Genomic DNA, 24,804 nt, shown 5'->3' with positions numbered 1-24,804 from the left:
GGGCTAAAAACAAGAGTATGAGCTTGTTGGACTATTTAATTTAATCACATTACATAATTATACATTGGAATACAATAAAATGAAAATTAATAGAAAAGAAGTTTATTCTTCGATCGCTTATCACATCCTAACTCGAACTCAGGACCTCAGGTCTTGAGCATTAACCTTCCACCCGCTAGACAAACACACACACAAATTCATCTTTAATCTTGTTAAACCCTTGATTAAAGAGAAAGTTAAGGGGCCAAGCATTTTAAAGAAAAAGGCAATATAAAAAAATATTGGTTGCCCCATTGAAAGATTACTAGCACCTACTTTTGCCTGCTGCACATCATAATTAGCAACAATGTGACATTTTACATTGCAAGCCCACAGCTAATCACCATGGCATGCTGCAATCATTCATGCATTTTGGGATTGCAAATTGCCATTGATCACCTCATCTTGTTCCCATTGGCCGGTTTCAACTACAGAATTCACGCGCGAATCACAGGATCAGTACTTTTCGGGTGCCATGTCAGCATCCGACGTGGACCTAGAAAATCGGAGTTGACAGAATGTAGGCTGCAATTTTTCGCCTTTTGCTTTTTTGTTGTTGCAATTTTCACCACCTTCCTTCATTACCCTACTTTTCGAGTGCCTTGCGACATTCCTTTTCCTACCTTGCTCTGCTCCTTTTCATTTCAACATTCCTTCAAATACTCTCTCTCTCTCTCTCTCTCTCTCTCTCTCTCTAGCAGAAACTTACTCATTTTGTGTTCAATGCTCAGATAGCCTTCACCAGAAATGGTAAATCAGTTGATTTGCGATGATACATGCATCTGCAGTTTTGTGATGAGTGGAAGTAATGATCTTGTTTGTCTTCTTCACTTCAGGGTAGTCCGGTAAACATCATTGTTGGATCGCATGTTTGGGCTGAAGATCCTGAAGCTGCGTGGATCGATGGACAAGTGTTAGAGATTAAAGGATTGGATGCAACTATACTTACTACAGATGCCAAGACTGTGAGTCCATCTCCACATCCCTAATTCAATTTCAATCCACTTGTTACCAGGATTCAGTTTTGCAACCATGCAACCAAGACAATGATAATATTTTATTGATTTAGTTTGTATTAATAGAATATTAGAATGTGAGAGGTGAGTGTAGTATTACATGTTCATGTTTTATAGAATTTCTAAAAAAAAAAAACACATGTATTTATATCTGTTATAGTAACAAGTTTACGATGTTACAAAGTATTTGGTTAATGGAGTCATGAAATCTTTATTTATTTAGCTTGTGGATATGGCCAAAGAAATAGGCATAGTAGTAAAAGGGCAATTGAGAAAGGGTTGATGGGTGCCAAATTCCATGGTAATAAAGCATACCAGCAGTCATCACCTTCAAGAAATGCTGTTTAGTAGTTTGGAATTTAGAAGGTTGTTAGAGTCCTAGCCAATTCATAGGTGTAGGAATATATTTCCAATCTAAACATTTGAGAGAAATAATTCATGATTTCAGATAGTTGCAGCTATTTCAAGCATATATCCAAAAGATACTGAAGCGCCCCCGGCCGGGGTTGATGATATGACCAAGTTAGCTTACCTCCACGAGCCGGGGGTCTTATACAACCTCGCATGTCGCTTTTCTCTCAATGAGATATATGTAAGTTCTGTCCACCCAATTTGATTAACAGAATGCTAAAGAAAACAGAGAAAAGATTCTGATAACAATTGTGCAGACTTACACAGGGAACATTTTGATAGCTGTGAATCCTTTCCGGAGGTTGCCACATCTGTATGATATCCATATGATGCAGCAGTACAAAGGAGCTGCTTTCGGAGAGCTGAGTCCGCATCTCTTTGCCGTTGCAGATACCTGCTACAGGTTCATTGTGATGCATCATGTTAGGTTAAACCAGCTGCATAGTCACTCACAAGTTAATCTCTTTATACCTCAGGTCAATAATTAATGAACATGGAAGCCAGTCTATCTTGGTGAGCGGAGAGAGTGGAGCTGGAAAAACGGAGACAACGAAAATGCTAATGAGATATCTAGCATTCATGGGAGGGAGGTCTGGCACAGAAGGAAGAACAGTTGAGCAACAGGTTTTGGAGGTGAGAAGATTGAGATATCTCTATCCTTAGGCATTGATAGCATTTTTTATTCCAAGATTTAACAGCAATTTTACAATTCTATTTTTTCATTGCTTTCAGTCAAATCCAGTTTTGGAAGCATTTGGCAATGCAAAAACTGTTAAAAATAACAATTCCAGGTAAATGAATGCAAAAAATGTTTCAAGTTCAAATTTCAACCTTTCATTGAGTTGTTATGTTTTGGGCTTACAAGAAGTTCACTTGACTGAGTGGTGGTACCAGTCGTTTCGGTAAATTTGTAGAAATCCAATTCGATAAGCATGGGAAGATCTCCGGAGCTGCAGTTCGGACTTATCTCCTAGAAAGATCGCGTGTTTGCCAAGTCTCTGATCCGGAGAGGAACTACCATTGCTTTTACATGCTTTGCGCAGCGCCTCCAGAGGTGATGTGTATTTTCATGAAGTGAATTTGTATGAACCGCCGTGCCTAAAGTACCATTTAACTGCAGGAAGTGAAGAGGTACAAGCTTGGAGATCCAAGATCATTTCACTATCTAAATCAAAGTAATTGCTATGAGGTGGCAAATGTAGACGATGCCAGAGAATACCTGGAAACCAGAAATGCCATGGACATTGTTGGAATCAGCCAGGACGAGCAGGTATGTCTCTTGACTGGAGAATGGAGGATCGTGCAAGCAGCCTCAAATCATTGACACCTTTTTATCATCTGTCCTTGAGCAGGAAGCTATATTCCGCGTAGTAGCTGCTATACTCCATTTGGGGAATATTGAGTTTGTCAAGGGGAGTGAAGTAGATTCATCTAAGCTGAAAAATGATAAGTCACTCTATCACCTTCAGACGGCAGCTGAGCTGCTCCAGTAAGAGATCTCTTCAGTTTTGGCACTTGATACAACAACATTTGAGCTTTATGAAGTTCTTGAATGTTGTTTGAAATGCATCTATACAGGTGCAGTGAGAAGGCACTGGAGGACTCTCTTTGCAAGCGCGTCATTGTTACCCCCGATGGGAGCATCACAAAACCACTCGATCCAGCTGCAGCTGTCACAAGCAGGGATGCTTTTGCAAAGACAATATATTCCAGATTGTTTGATTGGTGAGTGAATTCACCAAGTCATGATACTCATCCCTATGAAATGTTATGACTAGCAGAGGTTTTTCTCATGATTATGAGAAGCATAGCACAAAGAAATATGATTCGATTCCAGTACGAATACTATATTCCTGATTCTTATGGGCACTGTAATTACTACTTACAGAAATTGTAACAATACAGTCTTATAGATGAGCTACATGGGGTAAAGAGATAAGGAGGCATTTTAGAAACTTGCTATCAATTTGAGGTTTTGCATCAACAAAATAAGAGTGACTGAAAAAAATATCAAGCAACTGAATGGATGAAACAGTATTTTTCATTTGATCTGATCAAAAGTTTCAGAATACAAAAATTTGATTGAAATGAAGTACTATGCTGTAGCGAATAAAGAAAAATTATGCATAACTGCCACTTCTTTCCTACTATTATGACAGGATTGTGGACAAGATAAACAATTCGATTGGTCAAGACCCGAATGCTAAAAGCATAATTGGAGTCCTAGATATTTATGGGTTCGAGAGTTTCAAGATCAACAGGTATTTACTGCCTTTTTCTTTGGACATAACAGAGGTGTTTGTGCCTCAAGACTAACTTGTCTGCACCCTGCATATTGCAGTTTTGAGCAGTTGTGTATCAACCTAACGAACGAGAAGTTGCAACAGCATTTCAATCAGGTACAATGTAGTTCAGCTTAATATCGGCACCATATATACTGGACATATGTTGATTCATTGGACAAACATATTACAGCATGTTTTCAAGATGGAACAAGAGGAGTATACAAAGGAGGAAATTGACTGGAGTTATGTTGAGTTCGTTGACAATCAAGATGTTCTAGATCTTCTTGAAAAGGTTTGTTTGTGTGAGGATGCATGCTAATCTAATTATATTCATAATGTTAACAACAGTATTTGAATATTTATTTACCTGCAGAAACCAGGAGGAATAATTGCTCTTCTTGATGAAGCCTGGTAAGCTGCTCCAGCCTGCCATCTACTGATCATCTGAACAATCAACGAAAAATAAATAAAACATCTCTTGCTTTGAAAAAAAGGAAAAATGAAAAGTAGGATATAACAGAATTTCCCACTCTTGCAGCATGTTTCCGAAATCAACCCATGAAACCTTTGCACAGAAGATGTACCAGACTTATAAAGCGCACAAACGCTTCAGCAAGCCGAAGCTTGCTAGAACCGACTTCACCATAAATCATTATGCCGGTGATGTATGTAAGGATAAAGACACAGACATTCATCAGGTTTAGTGAATATAGAATTTTCTTATTGTTCTCTTCTGTCTGAACAGGTAACCTATCAAGCAGATCAATTTCTCGACAAAAATAAGGATTATGTTATTGCAGAACATCAAAATCTTTTGAATGATTCTAGTTGCTCATTTGTTGCAAATCTTTTCCCTTCATTGCCTGATGAAACATCAAAGCAATCCAAGTTTTCCTCCATCGGTACCCGCTTCAAAGTAGGTGAAAATCAGCAAACTGTACTGGCAATTCATCAATTAAAGTCATATTCCTCTCACATTTCTCATCATATAAATCATGAAAAATTTGCAGCAACAATTACAATCATTAATGGAAACCCTGAGCACAACAGAGCCACATTACATCAGATGTGTGAAGCCAAATACAGTTCTGAAACCTGGGATATTTGAGAACTATAATGTCTTGAACCAGTTAAGATGCGGAGTAAGTCGCTAACTCATCTCTGATAGTCACGTTATATTTTTAATTTCCGAGACGGGTATAACATTTGATGACACTCTGGCAGGGTGTACTAGAGGCCATAAGAATAAGCTGTGCAGGGTATCCGACAAAAAGAACATTCGATGAGTTTATAGACCGGTTTGGAATGCTAGCCCCAGATGTTGTGGATGGGTGAGTAAGCTATCCTACTCCACCAGATTTAGCCTAATTTAGTATCCCGTGTGAATCCCATGTATGCACGTGAGATCACAAGTTTGCCTTCGACAATGAGAACCTAGGACATAGTTATGTTTATATCTAACAGTTTCTGCATTGCAGGTCAGATGAGAAATCAGCATGTATTGCAATATGTGACAGGATGGGCTTAAAAGGCTATCAGGTAAGAAATATTTAAATCTAAAAAACTTTAATTACTGCTAGCAATTTAGCATTGTCATTTCTTGCACCTCAGATTGGGAAAAGCAAGGTATTTCTGAGAGCAGGGCAGATGGCTGAATTAGATGCTAGAAGAGCAGAAGTTCTGGCTCATGCCGTCAAGCGCATTCAGAGGCAAATCCGAACTCACCTTACAAGAAAAGAGTTTATTATTCTACGGAAGGCGTCCATAAATGTCCAGAAACTTTGGAGAGGTATTAGACATGTCACAAGCAAGTTTTCAGGCAATTCACTGACAATAAATGATTGCCAAAGGCTCATAACAAAACTTTTTTATGCTTCCCACAGCACGAATTGCGTGCAAGCTTTATGAACACATGAGGAGAGAAGCTGCTTCAATCCGAATACAGAAACATGCACGTACTCTTGCAGCAAGAAATTCATACACCAAATTGCAGGAGGCAGCGGTAATAATTCAAACTGGCTTACGAGCAATGGCAGCACGGAATGAGTTCAGACGCAGAAGACAAAACAAAGGAGCAACAATCATTCAGGTAATATTATTTGAAAAAGAAGAAAGTAAGGCAGATAGGAGACTATGATACTGGTCTGTATTTCTTGATTGGAATAATTGATTAAATTCATTGTCTTTGTGCTTCCACAATACAAAACCATCGACCTAGATATTAAATTTATCTGTGTCTTTGTGCAGACACAATGGAGAAGTTTCTACGCCCTTTCTGCCTATAAACGGCTCAAGAAGGCCAACATTTCACTTCAATGCCTGTGGCGAGCTAGAATAGCGAGGAAGGAGCTTCGGAAGTTAAGAATGGTTAGTATTACTTCCACAGTCTTACTGCTAATAAATACAGATGTTAAAGGCTAATATTTTCCTTAAACAGGAAGCAAGAGACACAGGAGCACTCAAGGAAGCAAAGGACAAGCTGGAAAAGCGTGTTGATGAGCTAACATGGAGATTAGACATTGAGAAACACCTACGAGTACGCTGCAAATTCACCCTCCCAATTTAAGTAATAATCAAATTTCACAGCAGGCAGCAGCAAGAACGAATTTGCAAATAATTTATACAAGCAGCCACTAATTCTATTGTTCAGTTATTTCTAAAACCAAACAAATATATCAGATGTTAGAGTTATTGTCTAAGTATTAGATAATTTATCTGTGGTGATATGCATCCTTCAATTATACGTCATAATAAAAATTAATCATCTTGCAGATGGATATTGAAGAAGCCAAGGGGCAGGAAATAGCAAAATTGCAGAATGTTTTACAGGATATGCAAACACAGCTTCATGAAGCTCAAGCTGCAATCATTCATGAAAGAGAAGCTGCCAAGATAGCAATCGAACAAGCCCCGCCAGTCATCAAAGAGGTACCAGTTGTTGACAACACGAAGGTGGAGCTACTGACAAATCAAAACCACGAACTCGAGGTATCATCAAACAACTATAGTACACTTCATTCATACAACGATAGCATTTTCATCTAGAAACTAGAAACAGTCACAATTCAAATGCAGTTGGTAAAAATTAAATAATATTGAAATTTGATTGTTTACTATTACTACAATAGTTAAGTATGATAAAGACTTTATTTAGCGAAACAGTGCTATAAGGTACATAATTAACAAAAAACTCTACCACTCACTATTCCAAAAGATCACTCAAGGCACATTCCGAATAATTTCATTACCAACATTAGAAACTAGCAAATGTCATATGTATAGCCTGTAGGGTAGGGAAGCTGACCTAATTCCGAGTGCATATTTGCAGGAAGTGATTACTGAATTGAAGAAGAAGGTAGAAGAGTTTGAGCAGGCTTATTCAAAGGTGGAACTAGAAAGCCATGCTAGACTTAAAGAAGCAGAAGAGGCACAAATGAAAACTTCACAACTGCAAGAGAGCATTGAAAGGTATTTGGTATTACTATTAAGCATATGTACATGTAGCCTTATCGAAATTCTTGACTCTGATATGACTATATCCGTCTTACATCTCTTCAGATTAGAATCAAACCTATCTAATCTCGAGTCTGAGAATCAGGTGCTACGTCAGCAGGCTTTGGCTGCATCAGCTAAGGAAGACTTCACTGAGGAAATGGAACTGTAAGAATATAGAAAAGAGACACTCTGAGCGTACACTTGGTACTTCCGTTCCTACAAAAACTTGATAAAACCCTATGCAAATTTCAGTTAATACAAAATAACTACAGATTACTAGGTATCATTAATAGATAATCAAAGAACTAGTTGACAATAAAACATACCTGAAGCACTTCACATAGCTGGGCACATAGATGATGTTTCTTGAAAGCAATCACTGCAGATATTTGAAATTGTTTTATGTCAGACTGAGGGAGAAGATTAAAGTTTTGGAGTCGGAGAACACGTTGCTCCACAGTCAAAAAGTTGTTGTGCAACAAATACAGAGTTGTGATGATGATCAAGTTATATCATCATCAGTAAAGGTACAGTAGTAGGTTTCACTTGTTTGTACAAATTACTGAATTTTCAATTTAATTAACTGGTGGCTATTTTAAAAACGCAGAATTTGGATAATGGATACGAGAACCATAATGGCGGGGACACAATGGTACACCAACTGACAACAGAAGTAGAGCAGCAGATAAATGAAGTGATAAAGGTTCCGTTCAACAACTACATACACAACTTAGTTCCTCAAAAAAAAAACATACAAATTGGTTTTCTGTTAATGGTGTCAGTAAATAAGTGCAATTCTTATGTAGGATTCAGAGGCTATTCCCCCTCTTCTCTCTAAACAGAGATCCTTGACAGATAGGCAGCAGGTAGTAAAACCAACACTCCTTAAAATCATGGGAAAAATATGTTGCTATGAATAATGGGAATTTGTATGTGATTTATCAGGAAAATCATGACGCACTGATCAAATGTCTTCTAGAAGACAACCGCTTTGATAAGAATAGGCCAGTTGCTGCCTGCATTGTGTACAGAATACTCATACAGTGGAGATCCTTCGAAGCAGATAAAACTAATATATTTGATAGGATTATTCATGCAATCCAATCATCAATTGAGGTAACAGAACGAGAGCATAAACACTATAAATGTTCAACATATAACTAATACTAGTTTTATGAGCAGAACCAGGACAGCACCAAGAATCTGGCGTACTGGCTGTCAACAACTTCGACTCTTTTGTTTCTTCTGCAAAGAACGATCAAAGCAAGCAATACATCAGCAGCAGCTTCAAGAAGAAACAGAAGTTCACCCATCTCGCTTTTTGGTAGAATGGCACAGGTAAAATGTTGATGGCTAATCAGTCGTCTGCATAATAATGTTGTCATGCAGCTATTTCACATTTAGCATTCCATTGCCAGGTGCGGTCATCTTCTATGATCATGGGACTATCAAGTGGTTACAGCGGGATGGAGGGCAACCCGATCAAGAAATCAAGGATTGAGGCAAAATATCCGGCTTTGTTGTTTAAGCAACATCTGACAGCATGTGTTGAGAAAATATATGGGATGATTCGTGATGGCTTGAAGAAAGAGATCAGTTCATTTCTTAATTTGTGTATACAAGTAAGTACTTGTCAATTCTGAAAGATTATACACACATGTCTTTTATAAATTGGAATTTGGTAAAAACAGGCACCAAGAGCTGCGAGGATCAGACCGGTAAAAGGGCCCTCTAAAACCATCCATTCACATATCATGAAACAACAGAGCTCTAGCATACACTGGCAAAATATCATCCAATGCTTTGATCATACCATGAGAATACTGTCCGAAAATTATGTAAGTGGAAGCTTGTTATTCCTTAAATGGATTTTTTAAAACATATTAATAATGACAAAAGAATCTTTGTTTAGGTTGCACCAACCATCACAAAGAAGATTTTCAGCCAAGTATTCTCATTCATAAATGTTCAGCTTTTCAATAGGTAAGAAATCATTCCTACTTCTAAATTTGCACTATGGCAACAATTTTAATGTCCTAATACTGCTTTTTGCCCTATCTGCTTCTATTGTCAGCTTACTGCTACGTCGTGAATGCTGTTCATTTAGCAACGGTGAATATGTTAAGGCCGGTTTACAAGAACTGGAAAACTGGTGTGTAAAAGCAACGGCTGAGGTAAATGATTATTCACATAAATACTTATTATTAGATGATTCTAGAAAGGTCAAATTTCTTACATATTTTCCATCTTTATGCAGTATGCTGGATCCTCGTGGGACGAACTTCAACACATAAGACAAGCTATAGCATTTCTGGTATAACTAATCTAGTTCAGCTTGCATTAAATTTTAAAAGAACCATAAGTGATCAAGTGATGCATCCTTTACCTTTTGCAGGTCCTGCATCAGAAAACTCACAAATCCTTGGATGAGATCACAAGTGAACTCTGTCCGGTAAACTTGACCTTATGCTGTATTTCGTTTCCTTACTTAAAACCGTGAAATGATTTGATTTCTTCACGGAGGGGAAATCCATCATACACCTTAGTCATAACATCGATCACATTCTTTGCTATCATTGATTTGATCAGGTATTGAGCATCGCACAAATATATAGAATCGGAACCATGTTTTGGGATGATAAATATGGAACCCAAGGATTATCTATAGAGGTAAAAGCTCTTCTTTGGTTCATAGATGCATTAGTTAGATCTATTTTTCAGAATTTAACTTTATATAAAACTCGCAATCATTTGAATTTAAGGTAATTGCAAAGATGAAAGCTCTGACAGTAGAAGATTCGATTAGTACACCAAACAATACATTCTTGCTCGATGTGGATTCAAGGTATTAAGAGTTTAAAGCATAAAACTCAAGAAACAATAGCCACTAACGCGTATTTATTCAAATTGCAGCATACCTTTTTCCATGGATGAGATATCACAGTCCTTCCAGGATATGAATGTATCAGATGTGAATCCGCCACCTCTTCTTCGTCAGAGATCGGACTTCCATTTTCTGTTGCAGATAGCAGAATCATAATTTTGCATACCTCCAATTTTGATTTGATTCAGCATATAGATATGATGAATACACATTCTTTTTTTCCCTGTGAGTGGTGAGGGAGCGAGTGTGAGTGTGAGTGTTCAAAATGTAAATCCCCTTCTTTTCATTCAACCATTATTTTCTTTGTTTTGATTCTTTTTTATGCATTGTGATCCAGACAAGTTTGAACTCGCATTATCTGTATAAACAGATATATATTTTAGTGCTTGAAAATTGAAATCCTCTCAATCAACCAATGGAACAACGTAGCCATTTAAATCTAGCCCTTTTTGAGTACGTATCATTTGTTGCATGTCAATTACATCATCATGCATAGCATATTCAAACTGCACCAACTAATATTGCATTATTGGGGGAAAACTTATAAAGAAAGATAGGGCAAAAATTGTTTCTAGTATTTGCTGCACAAATAAATGGGGTTCGCTTATAATGAAAAGTAGTACTGGTAACTTTTTCGTATTGTAAAATCTAAAGGCTCAAGCTACTTGGATACGGGGCCGTCGATGGATGAAGGTCATTTCTAGTTTGTACTTGACAGAGTGCTCTTTATTTTTATTTTGTTTTTCATTTTTGGGATGTAAAGAACTAGCATTTCACCCGTGCGATGCACATGGTACATATTTTATTGAAATTTTATCTAATCAATTAATTTTTAAAAAGATACACGAATATTCTTAAAATTAAATACAAGTTATAAGATAATAGGATCTTTAGTTGTCCAGGTTTGTTGTACACCCGTAAGCACATGCCCAATGAAGTTGTCGGTCTGATCAACTGACCGTGGATGTAGGAAGTATTTTTCGAACCACGTAAAAATCTCTGTGTTGTTTACAGGTTTCAGTTTTTACATTCTTAATTGTGCACAAATCTTCTCCAACTGAAAACTGATTAAGTGCAAAGAGAAACTTAATTTCTGATAACGTGTTTAATCTCAGAGGCTATTTCGAAACAAAAGTTTTTCGCTGCATGTGTTATTAGTCTAACTGATTTATCTTCGGATAGCCAGTAAGATTCATAACATCTCTCCGTTCAACAAACTCGACTGAAGCTTTACGTGTATCAGTTAAAGTCTTTGACTTAACTGATAACTCTTTACTGAAGAGTATTCAGTATCAGTCGTCAATCTTGTTTTGATAAAATTCTTTTAACTAAAAAGGTTGAGTCAGTTTGTGTTTCAAGTTTCATCTTCAAAAGTAGCCTATAGGTGTATTCCCCCCCCCCCCCAATACACATATTTGAGACCCTCCGAACCTAACAGTACATCTTCATTTTTTATGCTTTTTTTTTTCTTAAAATAGTATAAACCATCTTGTACCAAAATTTTAAATTAAAGTCCACCTCCTAAAGTCCATAGTGGGTAAAACAAGTTATCTTCCAACATAACTGAATCTACTTCATACTTTTCCACAGCGAATCTAGAGACTTTTTCTCTAAGATCATCCTTTGTTATCGGACAATATTATGTAGGAAATTCATCCAAAAGGGCCTTAAGTACACCTTCAACTAAAATAAAGTCCCTTCCATCTCAACGAAAGATCGACCATATATAGTGTTTCAGTTCAGCAGCCTTTTGAGCTATTTTCTCATGAGGGACATGGCATTTCATATCATCATTTTGTTCAGCCTTATCGTCAATCTTTTGGTTTTTTGTAAGAGGCTGCTCAATCTTTTGCATAGAATCATTTTCCTCATTGGTTGCAATAGGCTCACTGAGTGGCACAAAGTAATTTCGCTCATCCCCATTGGTTACAATTCACTATCCATTTAGTTTGTGGGTATGAGTTTGGATACTTACTATCCATACTCGTGAAACCCGTTTACCCGCGAAATACTCACAAAATATTCTAAAAATATGGGCTTGATCATACATTTCAGATATGGGCCTACTAGGGCTGTCGAACCTTGCGGATCGGGCCAGCCCGGCCCAACCCAACGGGCCTAGGCAATTTTTTGGGCCGGGTTGGGCCGGCCCAAAATTTTAGCGGGCCTCGAAAAATGAAGCCCAGCCCAGCCCTATGAGGGCCACTGGGCGGGTCGGGCCAAAACGGGCCAAAAAATTGATAAATTAATAAAAAATATATTTTTTTTACTTCCAAAAATTAATAAATTAAATCAAATTTAAAGAAAAAAAATTGAAGACAAATTCGATGAAACAAATAACAACCACCAAAATAATAATACAAAAATATTACTCCCTTTCAAGTTGAAATAAAGTAAAAGGACCACCAAAATGTTTGAAAACTTAATCACGTTCGTAAGATGCTGAATTAGAAAAGAATCTATTTTTATAATGATTAGTAGACTAAGAGTCTAAGACTAGCAAATTAGGGAAATATAATTAAATGATGATTTAAAAATCATAATTGGCTAATTATTACTCCTAATGTATCTCCCGCACGATGTGCGGGTGATTGTGAACTACACATATAATATACTTACTTCGTTCATAAAAAATATGACATATAATATACTTCGTTAATATACTTACAATAATACTAATAGACAACATACATGTTTACAACATCCTTTATAATGTGGTTGTTTTCTAATTCCCTTCGTAACATAAACTATAAATATATGATTTGATATCTCTTGATAATAATGTTATTTTTTCTATTAATAAATTTTATATACTCCATTAAATAAATATTAATGCATAATATAATAATCAAAATATCATAAGAAGACAAAATAAGGAAAACAAAAGGTTAACAGATTAGTTTACACACGTTGAATCTTCAGAAAAATAAATATAAAAAAATGAAAAGACATTTAATTATACATTTAACATTATTTCAATTATATTAATATTGTTAATATTATATTTGCTGAATTTGTTTAAAGATATTATTAAAATACGATTTTATTCAGAGAGGAAAAGAAAAAAGAGAAAAGATGTACAAACAACCCTTGAGAACAAAATAAACTTTTAAAATTTATTTGTTTAGAGATATAATAATGTACTATCATTCTTCCGAAAACTACCTTAAAAACACAATTAAATAACAAAACATTAATGTCGGTTTTGTATTGTAATGTAGGAGTAGTAGGCAATTTTAAGTAATTTGATTTATAATTTTTTTTCATAAATTTCAATTATATCCTTCTAATTGAATTTAATTACATCCACTCCTCTTTTAATATACATAGATTTTACTAAATTTCCACATTCTTTGAAAAGCTAACTATTAGATAACTAATCACCATCTTCACCGTTTTGAAAATGTATATATTTGTAATAATTTTATTGACATATTAACTTATAATTATTATCTTGATAATTCAACAAACATCATTTTGCAATGTGGCAATTTAATATTTTTATTTTTAAATTAGTTATAATTAGATAAAATAAAAAATTATAGAAGTACTTGTAATTGCGAATGCACATGCAACTAACATTTCATCAGAGCATCAAAAAATAAAGTTACAGATCCTATTGTATAGTGTACAAATTATTATTATATCTATATCTATATCTATATCTATATATATTTGTATAGATATTATTTATTTATATTGAACTGTATCTAGTAATTTACTCTTTATAGCTAAAACTAAAATTACATAGTAAGATTAACACATTTACTCTTTATAAAAAGGTTAAAGAAAGACAAATAGATTACATATGTTCATAAATAGAAAATGAGAAAATGTTATATAAATACAATCTGATATTAAAAAGTGAAGCAAATAATAAAAAGGAAAATAGAAAAAACATTAAATAACGTCATAGCATAGAAATGTTTTTTTTAATGTTCATAACTTGTTTTAAGTATTTTTATAATTTTTTAAGTAAGAAGCATATTATGTGCTTTTTCAGAATAAAATATTAAGATAAGAAAGCATATGTTTTAAATTTAAACAAAGAAATTGAATGAAAAAAATCTGTTACTCTTAAAATGAAAGCTTTCAATATGTGTACATATTTAAAGAAGCACTCATTAAAAAGGAAATTGAATGGGGAAAAAAAAAACGGTTAGAACTTCATGCATTTGCTTGATCGTGCGTGCCTTATAAATTTTTCATTCAATTCCAAAATTACCCTTCAAATTAAATTTATTGACATTTACTTTGCTTTTTATATATATAAAGATTAGACTTATTTTAGTTATTATATTGGAAAAAAAACGCTTATTTTCTATAAACTAACCGATCGGGCCCTTTTTGGCCCACAGGCCGCGTGGCCTGACGGGCTGCATGGGTCGGGCCAGATAGGCCCGATTTTTTTTGGGCCTAAAAAATCCTAGCTCAGCCCAGCCAAAACTACGGGCGGGCCCATCGGGCCGAGCCACTTTCGGCCCATTTTGACAGCTCTAGGGCCTACATATCAAATATGAAAAAGGCCTAAACACAACCTAATTCCTAAGGCCCAAGCACTACCTAAACTCTAATTCAACATGGATAAAAGATGTGGATTTGAACTATATAATTTGTGGTGTTTTTTTTTGTATTAAATTTGTTATAAATTTATATTTAAATTCTATTCGCGAGTATCCGTTGGATAGCGGGTGGCAGGTATCCGACGGATAGTGGGTGGCGGGTATTCAACGGATTGTGGGTGGCGGATACCCGACGGATAGCGGGTATCTACGGGTGGCGGGTTTGGATAGCAGTTGATATCCACTGATAGTTTTGTGGTTAATTAAAATCTACTATACATTTAGTTCGCGGGTGTGGGTATGGATAGTCACTATCCATGCCCGTCGTACCCGATTGCCTTCCCTAGCCTGAATTGCCCACGGCAGAGAATATCTGGAACATGCCCTCTCAAAGAATTGAAGAGAAAGTAATTAAGGTAAAGTTCATCTTCCTTAGAAATAAATTATGTATATGTCTGCTTTGGAGAATCTCAATTCCTGCAGCATTGCAGGATACACGGTATGGTTCTTTCCAATAAAACATTTTAAAGATTTTTTGCATTATATATGATGTTTGATCATTTTCTTATGTTTTTTAATATCTTTACATCTCTGTATTTATTTATAAACCTGAGTGTTTTACAAATTATTAAGGCAATTCATAACCATATTGATTAGGGGTGGAGCAAAATATTGAAAAATCGGTATACCGTACCGAAAAAATATCGAAATTTTCAAAATTTTCGGTACGGCAACGGTATTAAATTTTCTCATACCGCGGTATACCGATACCGCGGTATATGCCGAAAAATCGATATATACCGTGTTACGGTATATATCACGGTATATATCTTGGTATCGGTTATACCGAAACATCGGTATATACCGGTAGTATATACCAAAAAAACCTGTATACCGTCAGAATAAATTATATATATATATATTTAATTAGTGGTAAGTTATTAAAAATATTGTTTTCATAATTACTAAAAAATTAATGACAACTTATAAACTATATATTTATTAATAATTAGAAATATGTAAATAAATTGAATAAATATAAAATAAGTTGCATCATGCTAATTTAACTAAAGGACTTTGAAAAGTATACAAGTATATTATGTAACTATACAAGTATGAGCTACATATATATCTATATTTATATGTCTATATACTATAATTCTAATTCTAGAATAATTATATCTCTAGAATAAGTTACATCCATGTTATATAAAATATTAACTAATAGATAATAATAAGTCATAAGTAAATTTTGAAAAGTAAATAAATTGAGTAAATATAAAACTCAACAATAATTACAAGATCTACTAGGTTATTGATGAAACTAGAATATCAATATATAGTCAATTATAATATATAACTATATAAGTGTGAGCTGTATAGTTATATTATATATATGTAGACTATAACGATAATTTTAGAATAAGTTAATTTTAGGGATGTAAAGTAAACAAATCGAATTGAAGCGAATATTATTGGATTCGATTTATATTCGTAAAAATAATTGCATATTCCAAGGGTTACTTGAATATCTTTCAAATTTTATTTGCTATTTATATTCAATATGTACAAATATATGGTAAGGCATGAAACGATATATCAATAATTTCGGTATTACCGTAAGGTATGGTATACCGCCTTTCGGTATGGTATACCGCACTATCGGTACGACATCGACATGAGAAAAGTTCATACCGAACTTTTCGGTATGCCGATCTTCGGTATACTAAAAAGTACGGTACGACAACGGTATGAAAATTCTCATTCCACAATTTACAGTATGGTATACGGTATGACAGAATTTTTTTGGCATACCGTACCGATCCACCCCTAATATTGATTCTTATGTGAAAAAAGCTATTAAGCGAAAGATGTTGATAAGAGAGTAAAATGCGACTTATTCTATAACAGGAAGATACCATACCATGGTGTTGGAAACCTTGTGGAATATCCTAACCCTTGTTTTGATAATACCAAAATTCATAGGACTTATATGTAATAGACTAGAATCGTTTTTGAACTCAAGTGTTAGAGTTCGTTTCTAGTTTAGTTGCGGTGTCGAAGACTGAAGACTGAAGAACGAAGACTGAAGACTGAAGACTGCAGATACCAACTGAAGTATCAGTTGAAGAATCAGTTGAAGACTGATTATTTAATGCGCGCAAAGGACTGATACTAAAGTCAAGTATCAGTTGAACATTCCTCCTAGGACTGATCTTCCAACGTTCAGAGGAAGCCACGTACGCACAAGTACAACCGCATTAAATGCAGAGATCTCAGAATATCTTATCTCTGCAGAGGTCATTCCTATCTGGTGGTTACTTTTCAGAGACGTCACATCTCCTGTCCATCAAAGAGAGCCGTTTCCACACAGACAAGGAACCTCGAAGATTGAAGCCTCAACCCAAATTCGAATTGCTCTCCAACGGAAGAAATCTTGAGGACGATTTACGCCAACGGATCTATTCAAGAGTTCTCCTACAAATAGCGCTCGAGGATCACTTCAACATTCACCGATTCAACGACATAAGCTGAAGCTCTACCAAAATTGCTAATCAGCCTAAAGCTTAACCGCCCCAAAGCTTGAATCGAAGAAGAGAATTCCAAAGCCAAAATCAGTCACTGCTGATTACATACATTCTCTTAGACCCTAGGCATATATCTGTTTACCCGGAAGCCAAAGGTCAAACTTGCTTCAAAGAACTTGTTCTTTGTAAGTATAGTTGGCACTCGTTCAAACCTCCCCCCCATAAGAGTGTTTGAGTGGTTCGGAGTTCAGGAAGGTACTCTGAACTCTGAGTGAAAAGTCTGAGCACGAGGTGTGCTTAGCAGGGAAATCCTACGCGAGGTAGTGTGGGTGCTGAAGAAGGGTTTTTCTTCAGTTCACTGTTGTGTGCACCAGGCAAGCACATGGGTACGGTTTGCAGTGCACCAGTGAAGCACTTGCGGAGTGGATTGTTGGTCTGATCAACCAACCGTGGATGTAGGAAAGGGTTTTTCCGAACCACGTAAAAGTCTCTGTGTTGTTTACAGCTTTCAGTTTTATATTCTTACTTGTGCTATTTCATTTGATAAAACTGAACACTGACTAACAGCAAAGAGAAACCTTAAACCAACAACCTGCTCCACCGAGGCTATTACAAAACAAAGTTTAATTTCCGCTGCGTATGATATTGATCTGACTGAACTATCCTCTGATAGTCAGGAAGAGTGATATCATCTCTATCTTAGCAAACACGACTGAAGCCCTTACTTGCATCAGTTAAGTTCCAGCAACTTAACTGATAACTCATTACTGAAGAGCTTTCAGTATCAGTCGTCAACCCTGTTGGTCAAAACTGATTTCAGTAAAACAGGAGTCTTTGTTTGCATGCAAAGTTTCGTTTTGATCTCTGACTGAGATCCCTCTGATTGAGGTCAGTAGATTGTGCAAAAATAGCCTATAGGTGTATTCCCCCCCCCCCCCCCATACACCTATTCGAGACCCTCAGGACCTAACACATGGCTTAAGCTTTCTCCTTGCTATCTCAGTATCTGTCCCTAGGCCTGTTTATTTAACTAACACAACTGCCTCATTCTCTTTTGTGTAACAGGTGCCTCAACAACAAAATGGATACGACTGTGGTCTTTTTGTTCTTTTCTTTATGGAACGTTTTATTGATGAAACGCCTGAATGTCTGCAGATGCAAGATTTGGATATGGTACTTTTCCATTATCTAATAATGTGTTGCATGAGGCCTATATCATTTTTTAATTTTCTTTTTCTTTGTGGTTCATCACAATTATTCTCCCAGTATTATTTATTATTTGCTTTGCGCATTGTTATTTGTCATAAGTTCGGAGAGCAATGGTTCAGACCTACAGAAGTGGGAAGCATAATTCACAATTTGCTAATACAAGAGTTTAAAGCAAATTGCATCCCGACCCCTGCTGTTGAAGGATAAAGTGAATATACGGTGAATATTGACACATCCGTCCAAACAAATTTTGGAACGACTTTTGTAGAGACCTGAGAAGTGTTAGAAATGAACTCTGACCTACATTTTAGAAACCATCGCGTTGGTGTTAACACAATATTGAGGGAATTTTGATGTATATTGACGGTAGCTACAATGTAAAGATCAACAGTTATCGATCATAGGAATCCACTTCACTAAAATGGGAAGCTGAGAGAATATTAAATTCCTAACCGTCAACACCATTGTCTTTGTCAAGGAATTTATAAATAATAGTGGATCATTGATTAATGGGCTTCGCTCAAAACCTGATTGCAATGAGTGTTATTTGAATACGGACAAAAGAGAGTAAACATCAAAGCCACACCCATGGTTTAGATTTTCGATATAAAAATGTATTGAATTCGTTCATTTGTTTCTCCAACGTCTTACCTATAACATCTTCAGGAGAGCTCATAAAGGAAGCACACATTGCATTACCTATGTCATACTAAGATGCAATCTTCATAATGCTAAAGCAATGTGGTTTTGCAGTGTGTAATTACATCAGTTCACAATAGAGAATAGAGACTCTACATGTGCATGTCAGTTACTATAGGTTACATTGTTTAGGTTCGGGACTGATGCAACCCAAGGTTCGTTAGTGCAAGACTCGGTGCATGTTCCTGTTGGTCCAGTTACAAGAGCTCGAGCCAAGAAGTTCAAGGAGAGCTTGATGACCTTAGTCTAAGAAGTGTGGACTCAAGAGTTGATGAAGAAGCCAATCAGAGATTGTGGAGTTGGCAAATTGAGCCCAAGTTTGACTAATCTTATTACGTGCGAGTGGGCTCAAGAATGAAGACTTTTTATTTATTTATTTTCAGCCTTTGTTATTTTCAAATTTGCAACCCAATAGTTTATTAGGTTCTTATTTTCGAATTTTTAAGAGTAAGGGCCTTGTTTGGCTTATTAGGGTTTGTTTTAAAGTTGTTTCCTTATTAGGCTAGGTTTAGTTTTGTTGGCCTATATAAAGGCTTCATTGTGGACGAAAATTATCAGCCTACTTTTATCAAATTTGTGAGTTTTATTCTCTCTTGAGAGTTTTCGAATTCTTCTTGATTTTTCCAAGAACGAGTTCAACTATCGACGTAACGGTGAGTAAATCAACCCTCGTCGGGTGTCATTCATCGTCCCCGAGTTGCTGCGTCAACAACACGTTGGGGTATAGGGAATTAATTCGCCTATATCATTCAGTGGGTTAGATTCAGAGGTTTTGGGATTCTTCCATCCGTTCATTCGTTTTTAAAGTCTTCCGTTTGCGTGTTCGATTGATTGATCGGCAATGATCATATCATTTGGCACCAAGAGCCGCATTTCGTATCCAGGTTTTATTTTTGTTTCTGTCTTCGTATCAAGGGTAGAAATTCTAGGGTTTCCGCGTTCTTCCATATTTCTGCGTTCTAGGGTTTCATCTGTTCAGTCGTTTGTTTCTGTTTTTGTATTTCATATATCCTATATATCTTTCGTGTTTCCGTTCATATCTAGGGTTCCGTATTTCACATATTCCATATATCTTCCATATCTGTCATATTTGTTCCTACGAGATTGTCTTCCGAAATTTAAAGTGCTATAACATACAATTATTCTTGATCATATTACTTGTCATACACGCCCATACACATCCATAATCCATTGACGAATCAAACTGGTCGCCAATTTCACATACTTAATAATTTCATTCCGTTCTTGAGTTTTTTCCGAAAATTCATCTTCTGCAATTTTGTTCATTTAGTTCCTTGGGTCATATAGAGGCTTTTGGGATAGTTTCTGTGTGCACTTTTTTCGACTTTCGATTAAATCTCGTTGTGTTTTATGTGTTCCTTGGGTAGTTTAGAGTGTGTTGAGACAGTTTCTGTGCAGCACGTTTTTGAGTTTTCAGTTTTTGTTTCTTCATGTCTTTCGTCTTCGTTGGGTAGTATAGAGCCTTTAGAGTCAGTTTGTTGGTGTGGTACCTTGCGGGACGTTTCGTTGGGTGCTCTCGTTGAGTCAGTTTGGTGATTTCGTTTGTTATTGTTGGTGTTGAATTCAAGTGGTAGATTGAGTGAATTTGATTCCTTGAGAGAGAATTTGAGTGGAAAAGGCAAGAATGGTGAGACTATTAGAGGGAAAAAGTCATTGATTGAGTGATTCATTTTTTAGTGATATACACGAGTGCTTGTGAGGTGGTGAGGTTCCTATTTTATTTTTACTAACCGTTTCTTGTTTTCTGTGTCAATATGTCAAAGAAAAATGAACAGGGTTCGAATTTGGAGAATCAACATGTCACTGATCTAAAGGCGAAGTTCATGATGGATGCATTGAGATCATAATTGGGAAAGATTCTGAGATCCGAATTGGGAGGGGTGTATGATGGGATCGATCAGATTGAGCAGTCTCAGTCCAGAGAGACTAATTTCACTCGAGGAGGCCGAGGCGGTAGAGAAGGCCGAGGTGGTAGAGGAGGACGATTCCAACATCGTCAGTATGAGGAGTATGACGAAGAATATGAAGAAGAGGACGAGGGGAACTGGCATTGAGATGGTGGCAGGAATGGACAAAATAACAATCTGGGCAACATTAAGATGAACATTCCCTCATTCCAAGGGAAAAACTATCCAGAATTGTATCTTGAATGTGAGAGAAAGGTGGAGCTACTGTTTGACTGCCATAACTATTCAGAGCTCAAGAAGGTAAAGTTGGCGGCAATAGAGTTTTCAGATTATGCACTTGTTTGGTGGGATCAGATGGTGACGAGTAGGAGGAGAAACGGTGAACCACCTATTCAGACTTGGCATGAGATGAAGGCTGTGATGAGGAAGCGTTTTGTGCCTAATCATTACTACCGAGAGCTTTTCCACAAGTTGCAGAATTTGAAGCAAGAGAGTAGGAGTGTGGATGAGTATTATAAGGAGATGGATGTTGTCATGATTTCAGCCAACGTAATGGAGGACCGTGAGGCGACCATGGCAAGATTCTTAGCTGGTTTGCATTGGGATATTCGAGATAAGGTGGAGTTGCAGCACTACGTTGAGTTGGAGGAGATGGTTCACATGGCCACAAAGATCGAGAATCAACTCAAGTGGAGGGGCAACAATAGCAACAACCAGTGGCAGAATCAGTCCAATTGGAGGCAATCCCAACCAGTTATTTAAAACCACCACTCCTTAAAATCATGGGAAAAATATATTTCTACGAATAATGGGAATTTGTATGTGATTTATCATGAAAATCATGATGCACAGATCAAATGTCTTTTAGAAGACAATCGCTTTGATCAAAATAGGCCAGTTGTTGCCTGCATCGTGTACAGAACACTCATACAGTGGAGATCAATCGAAGCAGATAAAACTAATATATTTGATAGGATTATTCATGCAATCCAATCGTCAATTGAGGTAACAGAACAAAAGCATAAACACTATAAATGTTCAACATATAACTAATACTAGTTTTATGTGCAGAACCAGGACAACACCAAGAATCTGGCGTACTGGCTGTCAACAATTTCGACTCTTTTGTTTCTTTTGCAAAGAACAATCAAGGCAAACAATACATCTGCAACAGCTTCAAGAAAAAACAGAAGTTCACCCATCTCACTTTTTGGTAGAATGGCATAGGTAAATGTTGATGGCTAATCAGTCTTCTGCATAATAATGTTGTCATGCAGCTATTTCACATCTAGCATTCCATTGTCAGGTGCGGTCATCTTCAATGATCATGGGACTATCTAGTGGTTACAACGGGATGGAGGACAACCCGATCAAGAAATCAAGGATTGAGGCAAAATATCCAGCTTTGTTGTTTAAGCAACATCTGACAGCATGTGTTGAGAAAAAATATGGGATGATTCGTGATGGCTTGAAGAAAGAGATCAGTCCATTTCTTAATTTGTGTATACAAGTAAGTACTTGTCAATTCTGAAAGATTATACACACATGTCTTTTATAAATTGGAATTTGGTAAAAACAGACACCAAGAGCTGCAAGGATCAGACCGGTAAAAGGGCCCTTTAAAACCATCCATTCACATATCATGAAACAACAGAGCTCAAGCATACACTGGCAAAATATCATCCAATGCTTTGATCATACCATGACTGTCCTAAAATTATGTAAGTGGAAGCTTGTTATTCCTTAAATGGATTTTTGTAAAACATATTAATAATGACTAAAGAATCTTTGTTTAGGTTGCACCAACCATCACAAGGAAGATTTTCAGCCAAATATTCTCATTCATAAAATGTTCAGTTTTTCAATAGGTAAGAAATCATTCCTACTTCTAAATTTGCACTACGACAACAATTCTAATACTGCTTTTTGCCTTATCTGCTTCTATTGTCAGCTTACTGCTACGTCGTGAATGCTGTTCATTTAGCAACAGTGAATATGTTAAGGCCGGTTTACAAGAACTGGAAAACTGGTGTGTAAAAGCAACGGCTGAGATAAATGATTATTCACATAAATACTTATTAGATGATTCTAGAAAGGTCAAATTTCTTAGATATTTTCATCTTTATGCAGTATGCTGGATCCTCATGGGACGAACTCCAACACATAAGACAAGCTATAACATTTCTGGTATAACTAATCTAGTTCAGCTTGCATTAAATTTTAAAAGAACCATAACTGATCAAGTGATGCATCATTTACCTTTTGTAGGTCCTGCATCAGAAAACTCACAAATCCTGGGATGAGATCACAAGTGAACTCTGTCCGGTAAACTTGACCTTATGTTGTATTTCGTTTCCTTACTCAAAAACGTGAAATGATTTGATTTATTCTCGGAGGGAAAATCCATCATACACCTTAGTAATAACATCGATCTATTCTTCATTCTTTGCTTTCATTGATTTGATCAGGTATTGGGCATTGCACAAATATATAGAATCAAAACCATGTTTTGGGATGATAAATATGGAACCAAAGGATTATCTACAGAGGTAAAAGCTCTTCTTTGGTTCATATATGCATTAGTTAGATCTATTTTTCAGAATTTAACTTTATATAAAACTCGCAATCATTTGAATTTAAGGTAATTGCAAAGATGAAAGCTCTGACAGTAGAAGATTCGATTAGTACACCAAACAATACATTCTTGCTCGATGTGGATTCAAGGTATTCAGAGTTTAAAGCATAAAACTCAAGAAACAACAACCACTAACGCGTATTTATTCAAATTGCAGCATACCTTTTTTCATGGATGAGATATCATAGTCTTTCCAGGATATGAATGTATCAGATGTGAATCCGCCACCTCTTCTTCGTCAGAGATCGGACTTCCATTTTCTGTTGCAGATAGCAGAATCATAATTCTGCATACCTCCAATTTTGATTTGATTCAACATATAGATATGATGAATACACATTCTTTTTTTCCCTGTGAGTGGTGAGGGAGCAAGTGTGAGTGTGAGTGTTCGAAATGTAAATCCCCTTCTTTTCATTAAACCATTATTTTCTTTGTTTTGATTCTTTTTTATCCATTGTGATCCAGACAAGTTTGAACTCGCATTATCTGTATAAACATATATATATATTTTAGTGCTTGAAAATTGAAATCCTCTTAATCAACCAATGGAACAACGTAGCCATTTAAATCTAGCCCCTTTTTAGTACGTATCATTTGTTGCATGTCAATTACATCATCATGCATAACATATTCAAACTGCACCAACTAATATGACATTATTGGGGGAAAACTTATAAAGAAAGACAAGGCAAAAATTGTTTCTAGTATTTGCTGCACAAATAAATGGGGTTCGCTTATAATGAAAAGTAGTACTGGTAACTTTTTCGTATTGTAAAATCTAAAGGCTCAAGCTACTTGGATACGAGGCCGTCGATGGATGAAAGTCATTTCTAGTTTGTACTTGATAGAGTGCTCTTTATTTTATTTTGTTTTTTTCATTTTTGGGATGTAAAGAATATGCTTTTAAATTTTTATCACAAAATCTCCTGTACACCCGTTGTACCGTACACGCGGGTGTACGGTACACTCGAATTTACCCGTACCTAAATCTTGATCCGCATGCTAATCCAAACCCGCACTCTAACTCAAATCGTATAAATGACACTATTCATTTATACAAATGACACTGCTTATAATTGGCATTGTAACATTTTCAAATGGTATAGTATCATT

General features: G+C 36.0%; 1 protein-coding gene and 1 long non-coding RNA gene across 16 annotated transcripts; one reads left to right on the top strand and one right to left on the bottom strand.

The window, feature by feature from the left end:
- Positions 1-4: 4 nt before the first annotated feature.
- On the bottom strand, positions 5-7,864 carry LOC131022173 (uncharacterized). Of its 13 annotated transcripts, none has more exons than XR_009101166.1 (9): positions 7,573-7,726; positions 7,323-7,409; positions 7,056-7,199; positions 4,119-4,195; positions 2,930-3,136; positions 2,329-2,843; positions 1,938-1,998; positions 1,730-1,860; positions 5-930 (listed from the first exon to the last, which is right to left on the bottom strand). It is a non-coding gene; the product is annotated as an uncharacterized LOC131022173 (long non-coding RNA). The 13 variants fall into 13 exon arrangements; XR_009101167.1 differs by having other exon boundaries at positions 2,329-2,840; XR_009101168.1 differs by having other exon boundaries at positions 2,329-2,580; positions 2,686-4,195; positions 7,573-7,864.
- Positions 652-23,374, top strand: LOC131022172 (myosin-12). Of its 3 annotated transcripts, none has more exons than XM_057951601.1 (40): positions 652-789; positions 876-1,004; positions 1,504-1,647; positions 1,724-1,869; positions 1,943-2,099; positions 2,199-2,257; positions 2,361-2,520; positions 2,587-2,736; positions 2,819-2,955; positions 3,045-3,191; positions 3,626-3,727; positions 3,808-3,865; positions 3,942-4,043; positions 4,125-4,162; positions 4,290-4,416; positions 4,497-4,667; positions 4,762-4,893; positions 4,976-5,082; positions 5,230-5,290; positions 5,363-5,540; positions 5,635-5,840; positions 5,999-6,118; positions 6,189-6,287; positions 6,524-6,739; positions 7,080-7,219; positions 7,310-7,411; positions 7,656-7,773; positions 7,854-7,949; positions 8,053-8,112; positions 8,192-8,362; positions 8,435-8,584; positions 8,665-8,868; positions 8,938-9,084; positions 9,159-9,229; positions 9,321-9,420; positions 9,504-9,560; positions 9,642-9,698; positions 9,836-9,916; positions 10,009-10,091; positions 10,160-10,572. In XM_057951601.1, the coding sequence occupies exons 1-40, from the start codon at positions 787-789 to the stop codon at positions 10,284-10,286; spliced, it is 4,713 nt and encodes a 1,570-aa protein (XP_057807584.1). In that variant the 5' UTR covers positions 652-786; the 3' UTR covers positions 10,287-10,572. The 3 variants fall into 3 exon arrangements, with proteins under 3 accessions (XP_057807584.1, XP_057807583.1, XP_057807585.1); XM_057951600.1 differs by having other exon boundaries at positions 8,429-8,584; XM_057951602.1 differs by lacking the exons at positions 9,321-9,420; positions 9,504-9,560; positions 9,642-9,698; ... (1 more) ...; positions 10,009-10,091; positions 10,160-10,572 and adding an exon at positions 23,008-23,374 and having other exon boundaries at positions 8,429-8,584.
- Positions 23,375-24,804: the final 1,430 nt, after the last annotated feature.

Source organism: Salvia miltiorrhiza, chromosome 4, assembly GCF_028751815.1.
Source record: "Salvia miltiorrhiza cultivar Shanhuang (shh) chromosome 4, IMPLAD_Smil_shh, whole genome shotgun sequence".
Classification (NCBI taxonomy): domain Eukaryota; kingdom Viridiplantae; phylum Streptophyta; class Magnoliopsida; order Lamiales; family Lamiaceae; genus Salvia; species Salvia miltiorrhiza.
Note: the sequence above shows the minus strand (reverse complement) of the source record. Positions and strands in the feature narration are given on the sequence as shown.